This window comes from Apodemus sylvaticus, chromosome 10, assembly GCF_947179515.1.
Source record: "Apodemus sylvaticus chromosome 10, mApoSyl1.1, whole genome shotgun sequence".
NCBI classification, from domain to species: domain Eukaryota; kingdom Metazoa; phylum Chordata; class Mammalia; order Rodentia; family Muridae; genus Apodemus; species Apodemus sylvaticus.
The window spans coordinates 97,644,697-97,663,119 of NC_067481.1; the positions used below are offsets into that span (position 1 = coordinate 97,644,697).

General features: G+C 49.6%; 1 protein-coding gene across 3 annotated transcripts; it reads left to right on the forward strand.

Annotated features, from left to right (window-relative positions):
- The first annotated feature begins 6,722 nt into the window (after window positions 1-6,722).
- Window positions 6,723-14,827, forward strand: Flywch2 (FLYWCH family member 2). Of its 3 annotated transcripts, none has more exons than XM_052195279.1 (3): window positions 6,723-6,760; window positions 11,651-12,083; window positions 14,641-14,827. In XM_052195279.1, exons 2-3 carry the CDS (start codon window positions 11,762-11,764, stop codon window positions 14,745-14,747), a joined length of 429 nt encoding a protein of 142 aa, XP_052051239.1. In that variant the 5' UTR covers window positions 6,723-6,760; window positions 11,651-11,761; the 3' UTR covers window positions 14,748-14,827. The 3 variants fall into 3 exon arrangements, with proteins under 3 accessions (XP_052051239.1, XP_052051238.1, XP_052051240.1); XM_052195278.1 differs by lacking the exon at window positions 6,723-6,760 and adding an exon at window positions 6,836-6,940; XM_052195280.1 differs by lacking the exon at window positions 6,723-6,760 and adding an exon at window positions 6,836-6,940 and having other exon boundaries at window positions 14,647-14,827.
- The last annotated feature ends 3,596 nt before the right edge of the window (window positions 14,828-18,423 follow it).

Genomic DNA, 18,423 nt, shown 5'->3' on the forward strand with positions numbered 1-18,423 from the left:
ACGCACAGCGCAGCCTGACACTCTCTTGAGCCTTGGGGACTAACTCTGTCATTCCTTTCTGCCCACCGGAAAGAAACCCATTCCAAGTACCTTGTTGTGTGTGAGCCTGCTCTTCCTCGGTGGACTCACACTGGTTGCAACAACAGGCTGTGAAAATGCCGGATTCCTGTTCCAGGTAGCTGGCTGACACTATGACAACCAAGAGGTACTTTGCCCGCATGGGATTAGTCATGGGAGACCCTGCCTCCCAGGGCCTGTCTCCAGGAAGTAGCCTCCTGTCCTTCCCAGGATAGCCAAGCCACCTCTTCTCGAAAATCCTTCAGGCCCATGGATTCCAGCTGAGAACAGTGTAGCGAGCCACCGCTGCTGCTCCTCCTCCAACGATAGCGGGAGGCCAGGTCCCCTGCAGCCGCCTCACGGACCAGGTCGCCGGCCGGAGCAGGGTGGCCCTAGGCTCTCAAATAGCGAGCGGACCTGGGCGCTCAGAACAAAGGCGCAGCTGCTCCAGCTGCCTGTGCGCCGCCATGCGAGCGGGAGCATCAGGCTGCGTGTTCCGGAGACCCTCACAGTCGCTTGTTTTGTTTTCTTTTTTTGAGACTGTGTCCAGGCTGCTCTGCTGCTTGCTAGAAATCCAGACTGGCCTCACACTCCTCCTGTCTTTGCCTCCCAAGTGCTAGGACTATAGGAGTGAATCACCATACTAGAATAACACTGTGACAGGCCATGCGACAAAGGAGGAAATAGAAATAGAAATGGGGCGGAGGGGGAGGTGGTGGATAAAATACTGTTGCCTTAATTTTTCCACACAAACATACTGTTAATATTATATTATTATTTTTGCTTTTTGGATTTTGTTTTTAGACAGGGTCTCATGAAGCTAAGGGTGTTAATACTTTACCACTGGGATGTGCTTTTTGTTTGTGCTTGGGTGCAGAATTTCACGCAGTCCAGGCTGGCCTCAAACTCGCTAAGTGGAAGCTGGCCTTATCCTTCTTAACCTGCTAAATACTGCGATGACAGGACAAATGGCCAATTGAAGTTCCTGTTACGTATCAAAGAGGATGCTGGCGGTCAAGCCTCCTCAGCAAACCCAGCCTCGGTTAGAGTCCTGGCTTCTCTGAGCGCTCTTCGCCATGTCCTACCCTAACCCCTCCAGTCCCTGAGCCTCCCTTCCTGGCCCCGCCCTTCCGCCATCTTCTCATTCCAATAAAGCCCAGTCATTTTGCCCACGCACTCTCTTGGTCTTCATCCTTCTGGCTTCTCGGTTCTCCCCCTCTCTTCTCTCCTGTCCCTGTCTCTCCTCTCATGGCCGGGTTCAGTCTGGATCTTTCCAGATGCCTGTGACTGTTCTCTTCTTCAATATCTACAATGAAAACCTTCTTCTCCAGCATGCCTGGGAGTGTTCTGGTGCTAATTTTCATTCATGCCACCATGTCCAGCCTTTTTAAAACAACAACTGCAACAACCCCTTTTTATTTTGACACAGTATCACTAGATGTCTCCTCTTTGACTGTGGACCTGTAATTCTCTTGCCCCAGACTCCTGACTGACTGGGAATATGGTGTTTTTTTTTTTTTTAAAGATTTATTTATTTATTTTATGTATATGAGTACACTGTAGTTGTCTTCAGATTCACCAGAAGAGGGGGTCAGATCACATTGCAGATGGTTGTGAGCCACCATGGGGTTGGTGGGAATTGAACTCAGGACCTTTAGGGAGAGCAGCCAGTGCTCTTAACCGCTGAGCCATCTCACCCAAGGGAATACAATCTTGTACGATTCAATTCATATAAAAATGTGAGTTTTTAATTCATTGCTTTATTATTTATTTTACAATTATTTACTTCTCTTTATATAAGTTACCTTTTAAAAAAAAAAAAAAAAAAGGACTGACAACCATGGCACATGTTCTTTTAAAAATGCAGCCTGTGTATGTGTGTGTGTGTGTGTGTGTTCCTGAATACCGTGGCCTCTGTGTATAGAACAGAAGACAGCTTTTGAGAACTGGAGTCTCTCTTCTTCCACCACATGGGTCCAGGAGATCAGACTCCAGTCAGGTTTATCAATAAGTGCTCTTATCCACTAGGCCATCTTGCTGACCCTTAAATATTTTTGTTGTTGTTGTCGTTGTTATTGAAAACCCTGTCTCACTCAGTTGCCTTACTGGCCTACAACTCTTTGTAGACTAGACTGGTCTCAGAGTCAGAGATCTGCCTGCTTCTGGCAGAGAAGAGGCAGAGGCAGAGGCAGAGGCAGAGGCAGAGGCCGGTGGATTCCATAAGTTAAAGGCCAGCCTGGTCTACAGAGTGAAATCCAAGACAGCCAGGGCTACACAGTGAGACCCTGTCTCAAACAAAACAAAACAACTGACTAACCAACCAAACAAAAGCAGTAAAGCCAGTAGGGGCTGTAATCTCATGGTGTAAACTCCGGAAGCTGAGCTGGGAGCTTGGAAAGTCCCATGCCGTGCTGGATAACCCAGAGTTGCAGACCAATAGATGGTGTTCCACAGGTGGTGCAGATGTGTGCTCTCAGTACGTGGGAGGCAGAAACAGGAGAATCAGGAGTTCAAGATCAGCCTCTGCTACAAGATTGTCAGACCAGCCAGGGCAACATGAGATATATGTCTAATGAACTAAAAGCAAAGAACATTTTAAAAAAGAACAGATGGCTGATAGAGTTCTTGCCAACCACACCTAAATCTTGTGTTTAATACACACACACAGACACACACACACACACACAGACAATGGTGTTTGTGGTAGTGTGACTGAGAATGGGCCCCATAGGCTTCTGGGTCACCAGGGGGTGGAACTCTTTGAAATGATTAGGATTAGGAGTTATGGGCTTGGCAAAGGAAATGTGTTACTGGGGGTGGGCTTTGGGGTCCAGTCTGTCTCTTCTCTTCTCTTCTCTTCTCTTCTCTTCTCTTCTCTTCTCTTCTCTTCTCTTCTCTTCTCTTCTCTCTCTCTCTCTATATATATGTGTGTGTGTGTGTGTGTGTGTGTGTGTGTATGTGTGTGTCTGCCTGTGGATCAGCACGTAGCTCTCATCTCTACTTATTCCAACACCATCTGTGTCACCATGCTCTCTGCATGATGCTAATAGACTAACCCTCTGAGACAGGAAGCCAGTTCTATGCTTTCTTTTAGAAGAGTTGGCTCAGTCCTGTGTACTTTTACGGCACTAGAACAGTGACTAAGCCAGCGCTGTAATCACACACCTGGGAGGGTAGAGAGGAGACCCTGTCTCAGGAAGACAAACGAAAACTAAAGGCTTAGTTATACGTAGACTTTTCTCGTTTCTGAGGAACTCCTGTGCCAGGCTGGCTTCTTTGTCATGGGGGCTCAGGGAGGGATGCCACCATGGCATTCAGTCCAAGCAGGCTCAGTTGACCCTTGGCTTCAACTTGCCTTCATAGCAGATCCCCACCCCCCACCCCCTCAGCCCAGTTTGAAGACTATTGAGACTTTCCATGGCCTTAGCTCCTGGGCGGGGTTAAAATCCTCTTCTGCTGGACACTGACAACATGTGGTAATGTTTTGTCCTGAAGCCTCCACACTCCCCTGACTGTCAGGGTTGGGAGGGTTTTTCCTGGTTCTATCTCCAGTCAAAACTGAAGGCCCCAAATCCTTTCCCATAAGTGTGTCAATAAGGACTCAGGGGTGTATAACCCTAGCAATTTGGGAGGTGGAGCAGGAAGATCACAAGTTCAAGGCCAGTATGGGAGTCTCAGGGAGATCCTATTAAAACAACCAAGAGCCGGGCGGTGGTGGCACACGCCTGTAATCCCAGCACTTGGGAGGCAGAGGCAGGCGGATTTCTGAGTTCGAGGCCAGCCTGGCCTACAGAGTGAGTTCCAGGACAGCCAGGGCTATACAGAGAAACCCTGTCTCAAAAAAAAAAAAAAAAAAAAAAAAAACCAAATCCTTGGAACTGGAGAGATGGCTCAGCGGTTAAGAGCACTGACTGCTCTTCCAAAGGTCCTGAGTTCAAATCCCAGCAACCACATGGCGGCTCACAGCCATCCGTAATGAGATCTGATGTCCTCTGCAGGTGTGTCTGAAAATAGCTACAGTGTACTTACATATAATAAATAAATAAATCTTTTAAAAAAAAAAACCAAGAAAACATTGTAAAGATAACAAAACCGTGTCGCTCTAGGCATCTGGGAGCCCAAGGCAGGCATAGCCAGAGAGAGAAAAGGCCAAGAGCATTATGGTCCTGCACAGTGTGCCTGACAGTAGACACCGAAGTGAATGTAATTGAATCCCTCTGAGAGGGAATCTTCTGGAGTGTACAATGTTGTTGGTAATAATTACTCTCAATTGGGGGTTTCTACCCTGCCTTAGGTCATTGAGTTCCCAGATAAAAGATACACAACCTTTATATTCATAATAAACCTTTAAAGCACTAGAGCTGGGCAGAAGGTACCGTCTATGTTATTATGTCTACTTCCCTGCCAATAACCCCGAGATATGACCTGCCAGGTCCTGCCAGAGCGCCCCCCCCCCCTTTTTAAGATTTATTTATTTAAACCGGGCAGTGGTGGCACACCCCTTTAATCCCAGCACTTGGGAGGCAAAGGCAGGTGGAACCCTGTCTCTAAAAAACACCAGAAGAGGGCATCAGATCCCATCACAGATAGTTGTGAGGGACTGTTATGGTTGCTAAGAATTGAACTCAGGGCCTCTGGAAGAACAGTCAGTGCATAGTGTTTTGTTTTTGTTTTTGGTTTTTTCGAGACAGGGTTTCTCTGTGAAGCCCTGGCTGTCCTGGAACTCACTCTGTAGCCCAGGCTGGCCTCGAACTCAGAAATCCGCCTGCCTCTGCCTCCCAAGTGCTGGGATTACAGGCGTGTGCCACCACGCCCCGCTTCCTTGCTACTTTTGTTTGGTTGGTTGGTTATTTTTTTTTTTTCGAGACAGGGTTTCTCTGTGTAGCCCTGGCTGTCCTGGAACTCACTCTGTAGACCAGGCTGGCCTAGAACTCAGAAATCCGCCTGCCTCTGCCTCCCAGAGTGCTGGGATTACAGGCGTGCGCCACCACCGCCCGGCACCTTGCTACTTTTGTAAATCTATGTCTGTATGTCAGTTCCCTGTAAAAGAACCAAGAACCCGGAAACATTTGACCCAGACCCAGCCATTGGTCAAAATTGGGATGCTGAGGCAGGAGAACTGTTATGAGTTCAAGAGCTACATAGTGAGATACTATTGAAAAAATATAAAATGTACATAAACATTATTCCCTCTAATAACTTTCTATGTTGTTAAAACTGCCTTTGAAATCTCTATCTCTGAGAGTACAGTCATGTGCTACTTTGTGTGTTTAAATAGGTTTGTTTTTTGTTTTTTGTTTTGTTTTTTGTGTTTGTTTTGCAAGACAGGGTTTCTCTGTGTAGCCCTGGCTGTCCTGGAACTCAGGCTGGCCTAGAACTCAGAAATCCACCTGCCTCTGATTTCCAAGTTCTGGGACTAAAGGCATGCACCATCACTGCCCGGCTTACATAGTTTTTTTTTTTTTCTTTTAATACACGATCTTTATTGGTTCCATGTTTTGAAAATAGCTTCTACAATATTTATTTAATACTTACTTATATTTGTGTTTGGGTGTTTTGCTTGGATGTACGGAGACCAGAAGAGGGCGTCAGATCCCCTGAAACTGGAGTTATATTCCAAGGGGTCTGGATCCTAGCAAGCGGCTATAGGTGCTGCAAAGAACAGCACCTTAACCAAGGAGCCATCTCTCCAGCCCTTAATTATTATGTGTGGTCATAGGTTTGTGTGTGGAGATCAGAAGACAACTTTGTGAAGTCGTTTCTCTCCTTCCACCTTTATGTGGGGCCTAGGTAGGCCAGGCTTGACAGCAAGTGCTGTATAGACCGAGCCTTCTGGTCGAGCCCAGCTGTCTAAAGGGCAGCCACCTCACTGGACCCCTTGTTTTGTTCTTTTGAGACAGAGGCTTTACATCAGTGATTTATATATGAAGATTATATATAATATACAATTATATTATAACATATATGTGATAATATATATTATTATAACATAATAATTTTAGAAACGACCAAGACTATGATTGATTGCAAATGATGTAATTCATGAAGGCCGTTGAGTTACTAGAGAATGCCCAGGAAATGACGTGGACTCGAGAGAAAGGATGGGGCCATGGAGGTAAAGGAGCCTGAAAGGAGGGTGGGACCCAAGGATCTGCGGAGCCAGGGCCGTGTGGGAGGAAAGGGGGGGAGCCTTTCCGCAGATGCGTGAGGGACAGCAACGTCGGGATGCTAGGATGCGCGAGCACGCAAAGTACAGAAAGAAAGCAACGTCCCGAGCCATCCTGGCTCCCACCCACAGCACAAGGTCGCTGGGACAAAGTCATTGAACCAGGTCTATTTCAGCAGGCGGTGACTACAACAATGGGCGAAGCCTGAACAAATGATAAATGCTGGACCAATGGGCGAGGGCTGGACCAATGGGCGAGGGCTGGGCTAACGACAAAGGACGCTGCGCAGTTAGGAATGCTTGTCTGAATAATCCCGTTAGCTTCCTCGAAGGGACAGACAAAAGCCTTTAAATAAACATCCTAGCTTCCTCCGCGGGGAGTCAGAGTCAAATACTGGGGGAAGTAAGTGGAAAGACGTCAGTAAACCCTACCGGGGATCCTAAACCCAGGTTGCTCCCTTCCTACTGGCTCCGCCCCTCGCGGGTAATGGCCCCGCCCCTCACGCCTATTCATCGGGCGTTCAACTCGCTGCGAAGGTAATATCCGGATGGGCGGAATTCCACAAAGGAATGGGGCCCCTCATGGCTATACTGCGCATGCTCGCCCCGTGACCCTAGCTTGAGGTGACGGCGGGAGCCAAGGCGGGGGCCCAAAGCTCTGAGGCTGAGGGACCCGCCACGGCTCCGTCGTCCGAGAGGCAGGGCCTGCTGCCGTCGGTGAGGACGGGCCCCCAGCGGGCGGGAGGGTCCTGGCTCGAGAAGCGACTCCCAGCCTAGCGGTCCCGGGATGCGGGACCCCCGTGCGCAGAAGGGTCCCTGGCTCTACTCCCCACCCCGACCCCCAGATTCAGGCCGCTTTCTTGTCGGCCATCAGCGAGCCTCTTCCTTTCTCCATGCTTCCTTTTCATAAACCCACATCACCCCTGGACACCCCCAATCTGGGACACCCCCTCCAATGCGCCCCTACCCCAGTCCACTCCTCCTGGTACATGCCCATCCTTATCTTCTGCAGTTTTGTTGCGTATGAGCTGGGGGGGGGGGGTCCTTGTCCCAGTGGCAGAATTTGAGGGCTGGGAGCTGGGGAGATGCTCCAGGGACTGAGACATTGGAGGGAAGCAGCACTGGCGAACCGCTGCTATAATCTGCATATAATACAGTTCTTGAGCTTTTGGGAGGGTTACTGCCATTTTCTTCTGTCTCCCTGTGGGATGTGACCCGCGCACCCGAGTGTCATACCGTCCCTTAGGAAGTCCAATTACAGTTCTCCAGGACTGTGTGGGACAGTGGCTGGCTGCAGCTGTTAGTAACCTGAGTTCAAAGACCTTACCCTTCATCTGATGCCAGCATCTCCTATTACACAGATCAAACCAGCCCAGAGAGGGGAAGGGGTCTGTCCTTCCTGTTAGGATATGTTTCATTCTCATCTTTATGAAGGTAATTCTGTCGATCACCCCGAGATAGAAGTCCCAAGCCTGCAGAGTCTCATCAGTAAGAGTTTGGACTTTTAACCATTCTATGGCCACCGAAACAACAATCACCACCAATCTAGTGACTTAGAATGACACATTTTTGTCGTATATTTTAGAGGCTAGAAGTCAGATGTGGGTGTTATACAGCAGGGCTGTCTTCATTCCTGAGGCTTTGGGAGAGAAACATTTTGCAGCTTCTAGAACCCTACCTCGTTTGATGGATGGCATGGACTTCAAACCCCTCCTCAAATAATGTGCCCTGCCTCTAGCTTTATCCTTCCTATTCTTTGTGTCATCCCATTTCCACATTTTTTTCTTTATCCTTTTTTTTTTCCTCACAAATTGTTTTGTGTGTCTGTGTGCCACATGTGTGTGGTACCTGCGAAGGCCAGGTAGGGCATCGTGTCCTCTGAGGTGGACAGGTGGTTGTGTGAGCTGCCTGATGTGGGTGCTGGGAACCGAAATCCTGTTCTCTGGAAGAGAGGGAGCAGCTGACCACTGAGCTATCTATGCAACCCTGTTTCTTTTGTTTGATTTCTTTCTTCCTTCTTTCCTTCCTTCCTTCCTTCCTTCTTTCTTCTTTCTTTCTTTCTTTCTTTCTTTCTTTCTTTCTTTCTTTCTTTCTTTCTTTCTTTCTTTCTTTCTTTTTTTGGAATGAGTGTGTGCATGTGCCCTGTGGTAGTGTGGTAGTCAGAGGCCCACTTGTGAGAGTTGGCTCTCTCCTATGATGTGGATCCTGGGATGGAACTCAGGGCTTGAGGCGTGGTAGAAAGCACTATTACCTGCTGTTAAGCCATTTCGATGTAGGTTTGACTTGAATCCAAATCCTCCTACTTCTGAGATTATAGGTGTGCGCCATGGCACCTGCCCCTCACAGACCCGAAGAGGTGTGAACGACTCCTGCTCATTGTGTGCTCTTGGGTCTTGAGTTGTTTTTGCTTTTCTGGGTATCCATAGTCATGACCCAGCCATGGGAACTGCTGCACTTTGCAAGGCTGGGGAGTGAGTGTGGGCAGGCTCTCAACTGGGTTACACCTACTCTTGCTTCGCTTCTCTTTGCTGGAGGAAGGGGATTTGTGTGTGTGTGCACGTATGTGTGTGTGTGTGTGTGTGTAGATGTGCAACGCCTCTGCGCACATGCAGAGGCCAGAGGATAGTGAATGTGTGTGTCCCACATTCCCCCCTCCACCTCGTTCCCTTGAGACAGAGTGGCTCACTTGAACCAGTAGCTCACCATTTCAGGTAAGCAGATTGGTCGGCCAGCAAGCTCCAGGGATCTGAATGCCTCTACTTCCCAGTGCTAGGTTTCAGACATGTTCAGCCAGGCCTGGCTTTTGCATAGGTAGTGGGAATTTGGACTCATGTCGTGCAACACATGGTCTTGCCCACAGAACTGTTTATCCACAGACAGAAGCTGTCTCCTCAGCCACTTTTTTCTTTTTTCTTTTTTCTTTTTTCTTTTTTTTTTTTTAATGGAAGTCGAAATGCATGACGACTGGGCTGCTTCACTCTTCTGAGTGATGGGATTTTGGGTGTGAGCCACCAAACCTGGTTTCATGTATGTATGTATATATGTATGTATTTTACGTATATATGCATTTATTTATAGCCAGAGTCTCATGTAGTTCAGGCTGGTCTTGAACTCCTGATCCTCCTGCCTCCGCCTCATAGTGAGAAGTCTGGACTTTGATCCCTTTTCTCTGGGTATTAGACTAGTAATAATAATTCAAAAATTACCTTGTTGAGTAAATGGATCTTATCTTTTGAATGTTAAACATGTGGCTGCTGCTAAAAGTGAGTTTTTAGGCTGCAGATTGAGAAGATGAGCGTCTGGACTGACGACGCAGCAGTGGAAAGAGCACTGGCCACTCTCTCAGAAGCCCCACGTTGGGTCCGGCATCCGTGTTGGGCAGCTAACGACTTCCTGTAACTTGAGCTCCAGGGGATCTGACCCCCTCTTCCACAGAGGGTGCCTGTCCACGAGGCATTCACTCTCACAGGCACACATAATAAACATAAAAATTATAGAGATAACTCTTTTAAAAACAATCCAGGGTGATAGTGAAGGTGAGATCTCTCATTCTCACCATCACCCCAAATCCGTCCAGGACCACAGGCAGAGTTTGCAGTCTTGGCAGATCTGAAGAGCTTTAGCCAGACATTTTGCAAAACAGCCTGTAATGTGGGGTTGAGATTTCCTAGGGTCCCACAGAGGTGAAGGGCTTTATCCTAGTACAACACAGGTGTGACTCATCACAGATAATGTTGATTTCGATCCCTCAGTGTGCTATATGCCCCCCCTGCACTTACCATTTTTTTTTTGATTTGGTTTTTTTGAGGCAGGGTTTCTCTGTATAGCCCTGGCTGTCCTGGAACTCACTCTGTAGACCAGGCTGGCCTCGAACTCAGAAATCCGCCTGTCTCTGCCTTGCAGAGTGCTGGGATTACAGGCATGCCCCACCACCGCCCGGCTTGCACCTACTATTCTTAGCATTCCTGATTCCTTGGCAAGAAGTCACAAGGTGACAAGGGACCTAAGGTCCATCTTAGGAAGGAGCAAACTCTTTAGAATTCTGCTTGCTAGAATTCTTATTTTTTTTTAAAGATTTATTTATTTATTTTATACATATGAGTACATTGTTGCTGTCTTCAGACCCCCCCAAGAAAAGGGCATGGGATCTCATTACAAATGGTTGTGAGTCACCATGTGGTTGTGGAATTTGAACTCAGGACCTCTGGAAGAACAGTCAGTGCTCTTACACTGCTGAGCTGGATGATGGTGATTCTTGGGAGGGAGGCCATTGGGTTCCAGAAACGAAGGTCAAGACTGAATTCAGATCTCCTTCCTGGCTCAGGCTTCTTTGTGCTGGATTGGGCAGGAAGGCCAGTGGGGCAGAGTGCCTGACCCCTCATCATACCACTTCATCCAAGGGATGTCTGGGCTGCTCTGTTGGGTCTACACATGTGTGGTGTAGTGTGTGTATACGTGCAAAGTGCATGTGTCTATGTGCTCTTGGATGTGCTCTCCTTAGCATGTGAGTATCTTCCTCTACCTCCACTTGGTCTTGAACCTAGAACTCACTGTTTGGGGTAGACTGGCAGGGAAACTATCCCTTGGGGTCTGCCTGACTCTTCCCCTCCCCCATGCACTGGGGCTCTAGAGGCTGTCACACTGGGCTTTCCATGTGATTGCTGGGTATCCAGATTTGGCTCCTTATGTTTGCACATCAAGACATTACTCACTGAGCCATACCGCCAGCTCTCTGGGTCACTTCTTTCTTTGTCAACGCATGTTGTGTCTGTAAGTCTGAAACAAGATCTCCTCCCCATCCCCGGGCTGTGGATTGACCCCTAGGATGCTAGATAAGTGCTGTGAATTATATCTCCAGCCTAAAAGTAGGATTTAAAAAAAAACAAAAAACAAAGTTGTGTCAAATAGTCCTGGCTGTCCTTGAACTCCCTATATAGATCAGCCTGGCCTGGCACTCAGATATCTGCCTGCCTCTTTTTCCTAAATGCTGGAATTGAAGGTGTGTGCTGCTATACCTGCTCCTAAATTTTCATATGCCTAGTTTTATTCTAACGATTTGTATTGATCTTATTCACGTGCTGCTTGGCTGCTTTTGAAGTTCTGGGGCTCTAGCAGGGCCTGGTCACTGTGCTTGAGCCCCACCACTGAGCTGCCCCCAAGCCCAGCTCGCGTTTTTATCTTCTGGCATTTAATGGTGTGCAAGAGACCCTTTTCTTTTGAGTAATGGACTAATGGGGAAATTACCTTGTGAATAAGTCTATCTTACATGTTTTTAGATGTTAAATATATTGCTACGGGGGCAGGGGAATGAGTTCATGCACATCCAAGACAGTAGGTTAGGAGTGAGTCCCTCGTTCCAGCTGTTACCCCAGATCCATCTGGAAGGACCCCATCCTCCTCTGCTGACTGCTTTGCCTCCTCCCTTAGGACGGAGCCTCTGGACTCCCAGGTTCCTGGCCAGGGAGGAGGAGGAGGAGACGAGGTCTATCTGCCAGGGCAGAGCGTGCGTGGCCCGGGGGCCAGGCTGTTGGTCCCGGGATGCCCCAGCCCCAGCCCAGTGAGCAGGAGGGTGAGAGCATGAAGGCCAGCCAGGAGCCAACTCCCCAGCCTGGCACAGACGTGGTCCCAGCAGCCCCCAAGAAGCCCAGAAAATTCTCCAAGCTGGTCCTGCTCACAGCCTCCAAAGACAGCGCCAAAGTGGCTGGGGCCAAGCGCAGAGGAGTGCACTGCATCATGTCCCTGGGAGTGCCGGGCCCAGCCACCTTGGCTAAGGCCCTCCTCAAGACTCATCCTGAGGCTCAGCGGGCCATTGAAGCAACTCCCCCGGAGCCCGAGCAGAAGCGCTGCAAGCCGAACCCGGGTGAGGCTCTTGTCGCGCTGGTGGGTGAGGCTCTCGCCGCTGGCGCTGCCTCCCTCAAAGACACCTGTTCCTCTACTTCCCTGAGCACAGGTGGGAAGTGGGGGGCACAGCGAGCAGGTGCCGGCTGGGTGTTCCCTGGCGAGCCCCGGGCCCTGGCTTCACCCCTTCTAGGCTTGCCAAGTGTCTTTGCCCCTTTGGGTTCATGACGCGTCCCCTCTGCGTGGCGTGCTTGCCTCGCTCCATCATGGGAGTGTCAGAGGCTGAGGAGGCCTGCTGCGGTGCACTGCATGCTGGAGGCTGTGAACCACCCTCAAGGTCTTGGCTACCTATGGGTGTTCCCAGAGGCTGGAGGGCCGCCATCCGCATGTTCCACAAGCATTTCATAGCCAGTAACAAAAAGTGCCTTCAGTTTCTTCAGTCAGTTTACTCACGTTTGTAGACTTGCATCTCTGTTCACTGGGCCTGAGGACTCCCGGCCAACAGGAGCTATAGGGACTCCTCACCCCTGCCCCCTCTCTCCTGCCCCAGCCTCACCTATACTAAAGCCTCCACAAAGGACAGAACAGAGCTCCAGGGAACTGTCAGGAGGCAGCAGAGGAATATTCTTCCAAGTTGCAGGTCGATGAGGCCATGGGGCTTACTGGGAGAACTCAGACCCTCTCCTCTTGCTTTGCAGTGGCTTGATGAGGGGAGGTGATGAGGGGAGGTGATGAGGGGAGGTGACGGGCAGCTTTAGCCTCACTCCTTACTGGCTACTCCACCGTGGCTGTGCCCCTTCCTCCAGTGTGGCTGGGTGGGCGGTGGGGGTGAAAACAAACCCTCTTTCTCTACGCCCAGCTCAGGCTAACCCCATGTCCAGTTCTTGGGACCCCGAGGTCTTCTCAGGTCTCCCTTGGAGGAGCACGGTGTCAGGAAGCAGATTGGGTGGGGACAAGCAAAAGAGGCTGGCGGGTATCCTCTGAGCATTCAAGGGAGTGGGGAAAACCAGCAAGTGGCCAAGCGTGGGGACACTTGTGGGTGGGGCTGAGGTGGGGAAAGAAAGCAGAGGTGATGGCCACAGGATGTTCTTATACATAGAAGTGCCAGTACTCAGTCCCCAAAGTCACTGGAGCTAGGAGAGCCCTAAGCCCATAGCACCTGGAGGCCCACAGAGGATACAAGACACCACCCCGGGTGAAGTTGGGGGCTCCTTAACCTGTGTGTGTGTGTGTGTGTGTGTGTGTGTGTATACACACACGTTGTATCCATTCCTCTGTGTGTTCTCTGTGTGGCTGTTGTCCGTGTGAACATCTCTGTCATTGTCTCTCTTGTCCATTTGCATGACTTTTACCTATAAGGGTGGCTGGAGGTCAGTCTTTAGCAGTTCCCCCTCTCCCCCAGGCTTGGGGCGGGAGATGCTGTAACTAGAACACACCTTTAGGGTTACTCAGTGGCAGACAAATGAACTGATCTCTTCCCAACAGAAGCGGCGCCTGTCAGGCCCTGAGATGCTGGGGATGAGAAAAGCTGTAGTCCTGGGCTTCCATGTTCTGCCTTTGCACAGGAGGCCCCTGGAGGTTCAGCTATGCACTCAACCAGCAAGAGGAAGGAGGGGGCCCTGTGCTACCCACCATCAGTCAGCTGGGCTGTAAGGGATCCTGCTGCAGTGGGAGAGACTTAATGGGACGGGCCTGAGGTCATAGAGTTTCACAGCCACACTGCCCATACCCACCATTGGGGCTAAGGTCTCAGGCAAGCCAAGATGGAGTGCCCATAGCGACAACCATGGGGTTCCTTGGGGACCACAAGAATCCCCAGCCTCCCGCCCACAGCATCAGCAGTGTGAGGGAATCCAGGAGGACCTTGGTGAGCTAGCTCTTTATGAGTGCTCCCACTAGTCAGCCCTGCCCTGGGCGCACCCTGTGCCCACACCTGGTTCTCACCAGCACAGGGGCAGGAGGAAGGGGTCTTCGAGCCCCACGAGAGGGTGATAGCCTCACTACCCCGAGGCTACCTGCACAGAAGGAGAGGGGTGGGTGCTGACTCGGGCTCGGAAACCGATCTCCCCCATTCCCCCCCCCCCCCCCGAGAGTTGGGTATAGAGACATCATGCAGGGCCCTTCCAGCCACGGGAGACCTTGCCTTGCTTCTTGAGTAAATTCAGGCTCCGCAGTGCTGTGGCTTCTGTGAGAACTGGAACAAAGCTCACTTCTCCAGATGACACACAAAGGAAGGATAGCACCCTTTCAGGGCTGTGCAGGGCAGGTGCTCTTGATCAGTGGACAGCGTCTGTCCTGTCCCTGTCTCTGCCCCACCCCTGGCCAGGTATTGGCTATCTATCCAGTCACTTCCTGCTCAGCTGTTTCCTAGAAATGAACTTGTGGCTTTTTACAAACAGTGTCCTCATTGTGGCAGTTCTCTAAGTCAGTTAGCAAACACATCTGGCCCTTTACTGACCCCTAAGAAGCTCGGGTGAGAGTGGCCCCCAGCTTACAGAGGAAGAGTGGGAGCCGAGGGCCAGCCTTCGCCAGCCCTCCTTTGTTCTGTCACCAAGCTGACCTGTTTGTCTTTCTTCCAGATACAGATGGTCCAGAGGACAATGGAGGATCAGGGGTGTCTTCTTCAAGTCCAGAAGAGACTGAAGAGACCGTTGTGCTCCCCAAGGCCCCCAGCACTTCCCCATAACCTTGGCAACTGCTGCTGCATACATTACTTTTATAAGTAAGAAAAAAAAAGAGAGAAAATAAAATAAGCTATGTGCTATTTCCCACCATGGGTAGTTTTTATTTTTGTTTTTTCCAGATAGGATTTCTCATTCAGAGAACTCCCTCTGTAGGCCAGGCTGGCCTCTGCCTTCCAAGTTCAAGGACTGTCAGCATCTGCCACCTCTGCTAGGCTGAGGTAGGCTAGAACTTTGGGTCCTTTCCGACTTCCCTTCCTATCCCCAACTTGCCCGGCCTCAGCTCTTAGACCTGAGCTTGCCCGGCCTCAGCTCTTAGACCTGAGCTCTCTTGAGGCCTCCAACTCCTCGAGTCATGGTCGGGCTCCCGTTGGCCTGGAAAATGAGCTCTCCTCACAACTCATAGTGGCTCTCTAGTCTGTCTTTGTGCTGCTGGTCGCCTGAAATGTGGCACTAAGAGCTCCTTCCCTGGACCCAGGACAACCCGACCTCCTGCCTGACCCTTCCCTCCACAAGGGGCCTCAGATTCCCTCTGTCAGAATTCTCCATGGGGGCTGGAGAGATGGCTCAGCGGTTAAGAGCACCAACTGCTCTTCCAAAGGTCCTGAGTTCAAATCCCAGCAACCACATGGTGGCTCACAACCATCCCTAACAAGATCTGACTCCCTCTTCTGGAGTGTCTGAAGACAGCTACAGTGTACTTACCTATAATAAATAAAATCTTTGGGGGCTGGGGAGATGGCTCAGTGGTTAAGAGCACTGACTGCTCTTCCAGAGCTCATGAGTTCAATTCCCAGCAACCACATGGTGGCTCACAACCATCTGTAATGGGATCTGATGCCCTCTTCTGGTGTGTCTGAAGACAGCAACAGTGTACTCACATACATGAAATAAATACATTTAAAAAAAAAAATCTTAAAAAAAAAAAAAGGGCTGGGGAGATGGCTCAGCTGGTAAGAGCACCGACTGCTCTTCCAAAGGTCATGAGTTCAAACCCCAGCATCCACATGGTGGCTCACAGCCATCCGTAAAGAGATCTGACACCCTCTTCTGGCGTCTGAAGACAGCTACAGTGTACTTACATATAATAAATAAATAAATATTTTTTAAAAAAAGAGTTAAATCTATTTAAAAAAAAAAAAGAATTCTCCGTGGTTGCCATGAGCCACTGTCCTTCCTGACCTAAGGCTGCCCTCTAGAAGACCCTCAGGTGGGTGGCTCCCAGGCACAGAGCCCCAGGCTCGTCCCTACAGGCACCACAGAGGAAGGATGAGCTGCACCTGACTTGTCAAAGATGCGCACAGAATCCTCACAAGAGTGCAAGGTAGCCCAAGAGATATCACAGACACACGCGCACGCGCACGCGCGCACGCACACGCACACACACATACACACAGGCTTTTTCCAATACACTTGGATCTCCACTGCAGAGACTCTGTCTCACAGTTGTTCTGGTGACCACAGAGATGGAGGTGCGCTCGCTCGCTTGTACCTTCCAGCCTCTCCAAAGTGCGTGGGTCGTGAGCGCCCCCTGGAGTGCGGTCCTGGATTACCGCTGTCAGTCGCTTCTGCGCTGCAGACCGCCAGAGCAAGGGCTCCTTAAGCCCACGCGGCTTCTTCCACCTTATGGTATATAAGATTTATTGCCTCCACCTCCTGCCCCATTCCCACACTACATAAACTAACGCTACCAGGGAAGGGATCTCTGTCTGTCTGGGCTACTGAATTTCTCAGTGTGAAGATCCTAAGGAGCACAGAGTGCACGGGAGGGAGAGCCGAGAGCCCAGATTTGAGTGACCACATTGCAGATGCCTTATGGCTCTGCTCACGTACGGAATAGACGAGTGGGTAACAGCAGACCTGTGGGTGGGGGGTGTTGCATGAAGCTGGTGTTTCGTCAACTCTGAGGTGAAGGGACAGCAAGGCAAATGTGGAAGCCTGCTAATCCCAGGACCGCTCAGCAAGAAAGGTACAAGGCGGAGCAAGCGTCCTCCCTGAGGGAGAGATTCTCCTGCTTCTGCCCCCCCCCCCAAAGAGTGGGGCCGCAGGTGAGCTATCACCATCCCTGTTCTTAAACCTTGGCTTTTGAAACAGGGCCCCTTGTGTCCTCCAACTCCTGATTGTTCTTCCTTTAACTCCCAAGTAGCTAGGCGTGAGTGTGGGCCATCATGCCGGGCCAAACTGGCACTGTTCTGTGTTCAGATTGTCTCAAAGTCCTCAAGGGATGGGATTGCAGATGTGGCCACCACACTCAACTTTGTTTACAAAGATCTGTCTGTCTGTCTCTGTCTATTTATTTACTTATTTATTTATTAGTTAGTTGAGACAGGTTATTTTATGTGTATGAGCATTTGCATGCACGTATGTGTCGATAACATGTACATGCCTGATTGTAGAGGAGGCCCAAAGAGGGTATCGGATCCCCTAACTGAATTTTGTTGTCTGCAAGATCAACCTGTGGGTCACAACTCCCTCAACAAACCGCTATCTCCAAAAATACTTACATTATGATTCATAACTAGCAATATTACCATTATGAAGTAGTGACGAAAATAATCTTATGACTGGGGGTCACCACAGCACTAGGAACTGTGTTTTTGTCTGGTTTTGGTTTTGGTTTTTTGGATTTGGTATTTTCGAGACAGGGTTTCTCTGTGTAGCTCTGGCTGTCCTGGAACTCACTCTGTAGACCAGGCTGGTCTCGAACTTAGAAATCTGCCTGTCTCTGCCTCCCAGAGTGCTGGGATTACAGGCGTGCGCCACCACCGCCCGGCTCGAGGAACTGTATTAAAGGGTTGCAGCATTAGGAAGGTTGAGAGCCACTGCCTAAGCCATCTTTCTAACATTGTTTATGGAGACATTCTATGTAGAATCAGCTTCCCAGGAGTCACTGTGTAGCCCAGGATGGCCTCATTCTCCTGCCTCTGTCTCTGCAATTATGAGCTTACAGGCTTGCCCCTCCACACCGGGCTTCCCATTTCTCTCTCTCTTTCTCTCTCTCTCTCAGCTTTTACATTCTGAAAAACAAAACAAAGCCAACAGCAACAACAACAATCCCTTTACTTTTTCTTCATCTTACTTATTCACCTATAGTGTTGTTTTTGAGATCCAGGGTCTCATGTAGCCCAGGCTTGCCTTGCATTCACTATGTAGCTGAGGATGGACTTGAATTTGCCACACAAATAAATCAAACTCCTTGATTCTTATTTACATTTGCGATCTGTTATTGTCACTATTTCAAATCTCAGATTGTCCTGGATTGGGAGTGGGGGATATTTAGTGGCTTCAACGTGCTGCATAAGAATATTCTTGGGAACTGAAGAGATGGCTCAGTTATGAAGACCATCGGACTGTTCTTCCAAAGGACCCAGGCAGATATCCAACACCCACATGGTGGTTCACAACTCTGGGCAACCCCAGTTCCAGGAGATCCTATGCCCTCTTCTGGTCTCCACAGGCACCAGAAATGCACATGGTGCACAAATACACATGCAGACAGAACACCTAAATACCTAAAATATACACTTGAAACATGTCAGAAGTATGTTTTTAAAACCAGGACTACCCAGAGAAACCCTGTCTCAAAAAATAAATAAGTAAATAAAAAACATAAATAAATATATTTAAAACGTAAAAACAAAAGTTCTTAAGGTCACAAACCTAAAGGCTCACTTAAGCCAA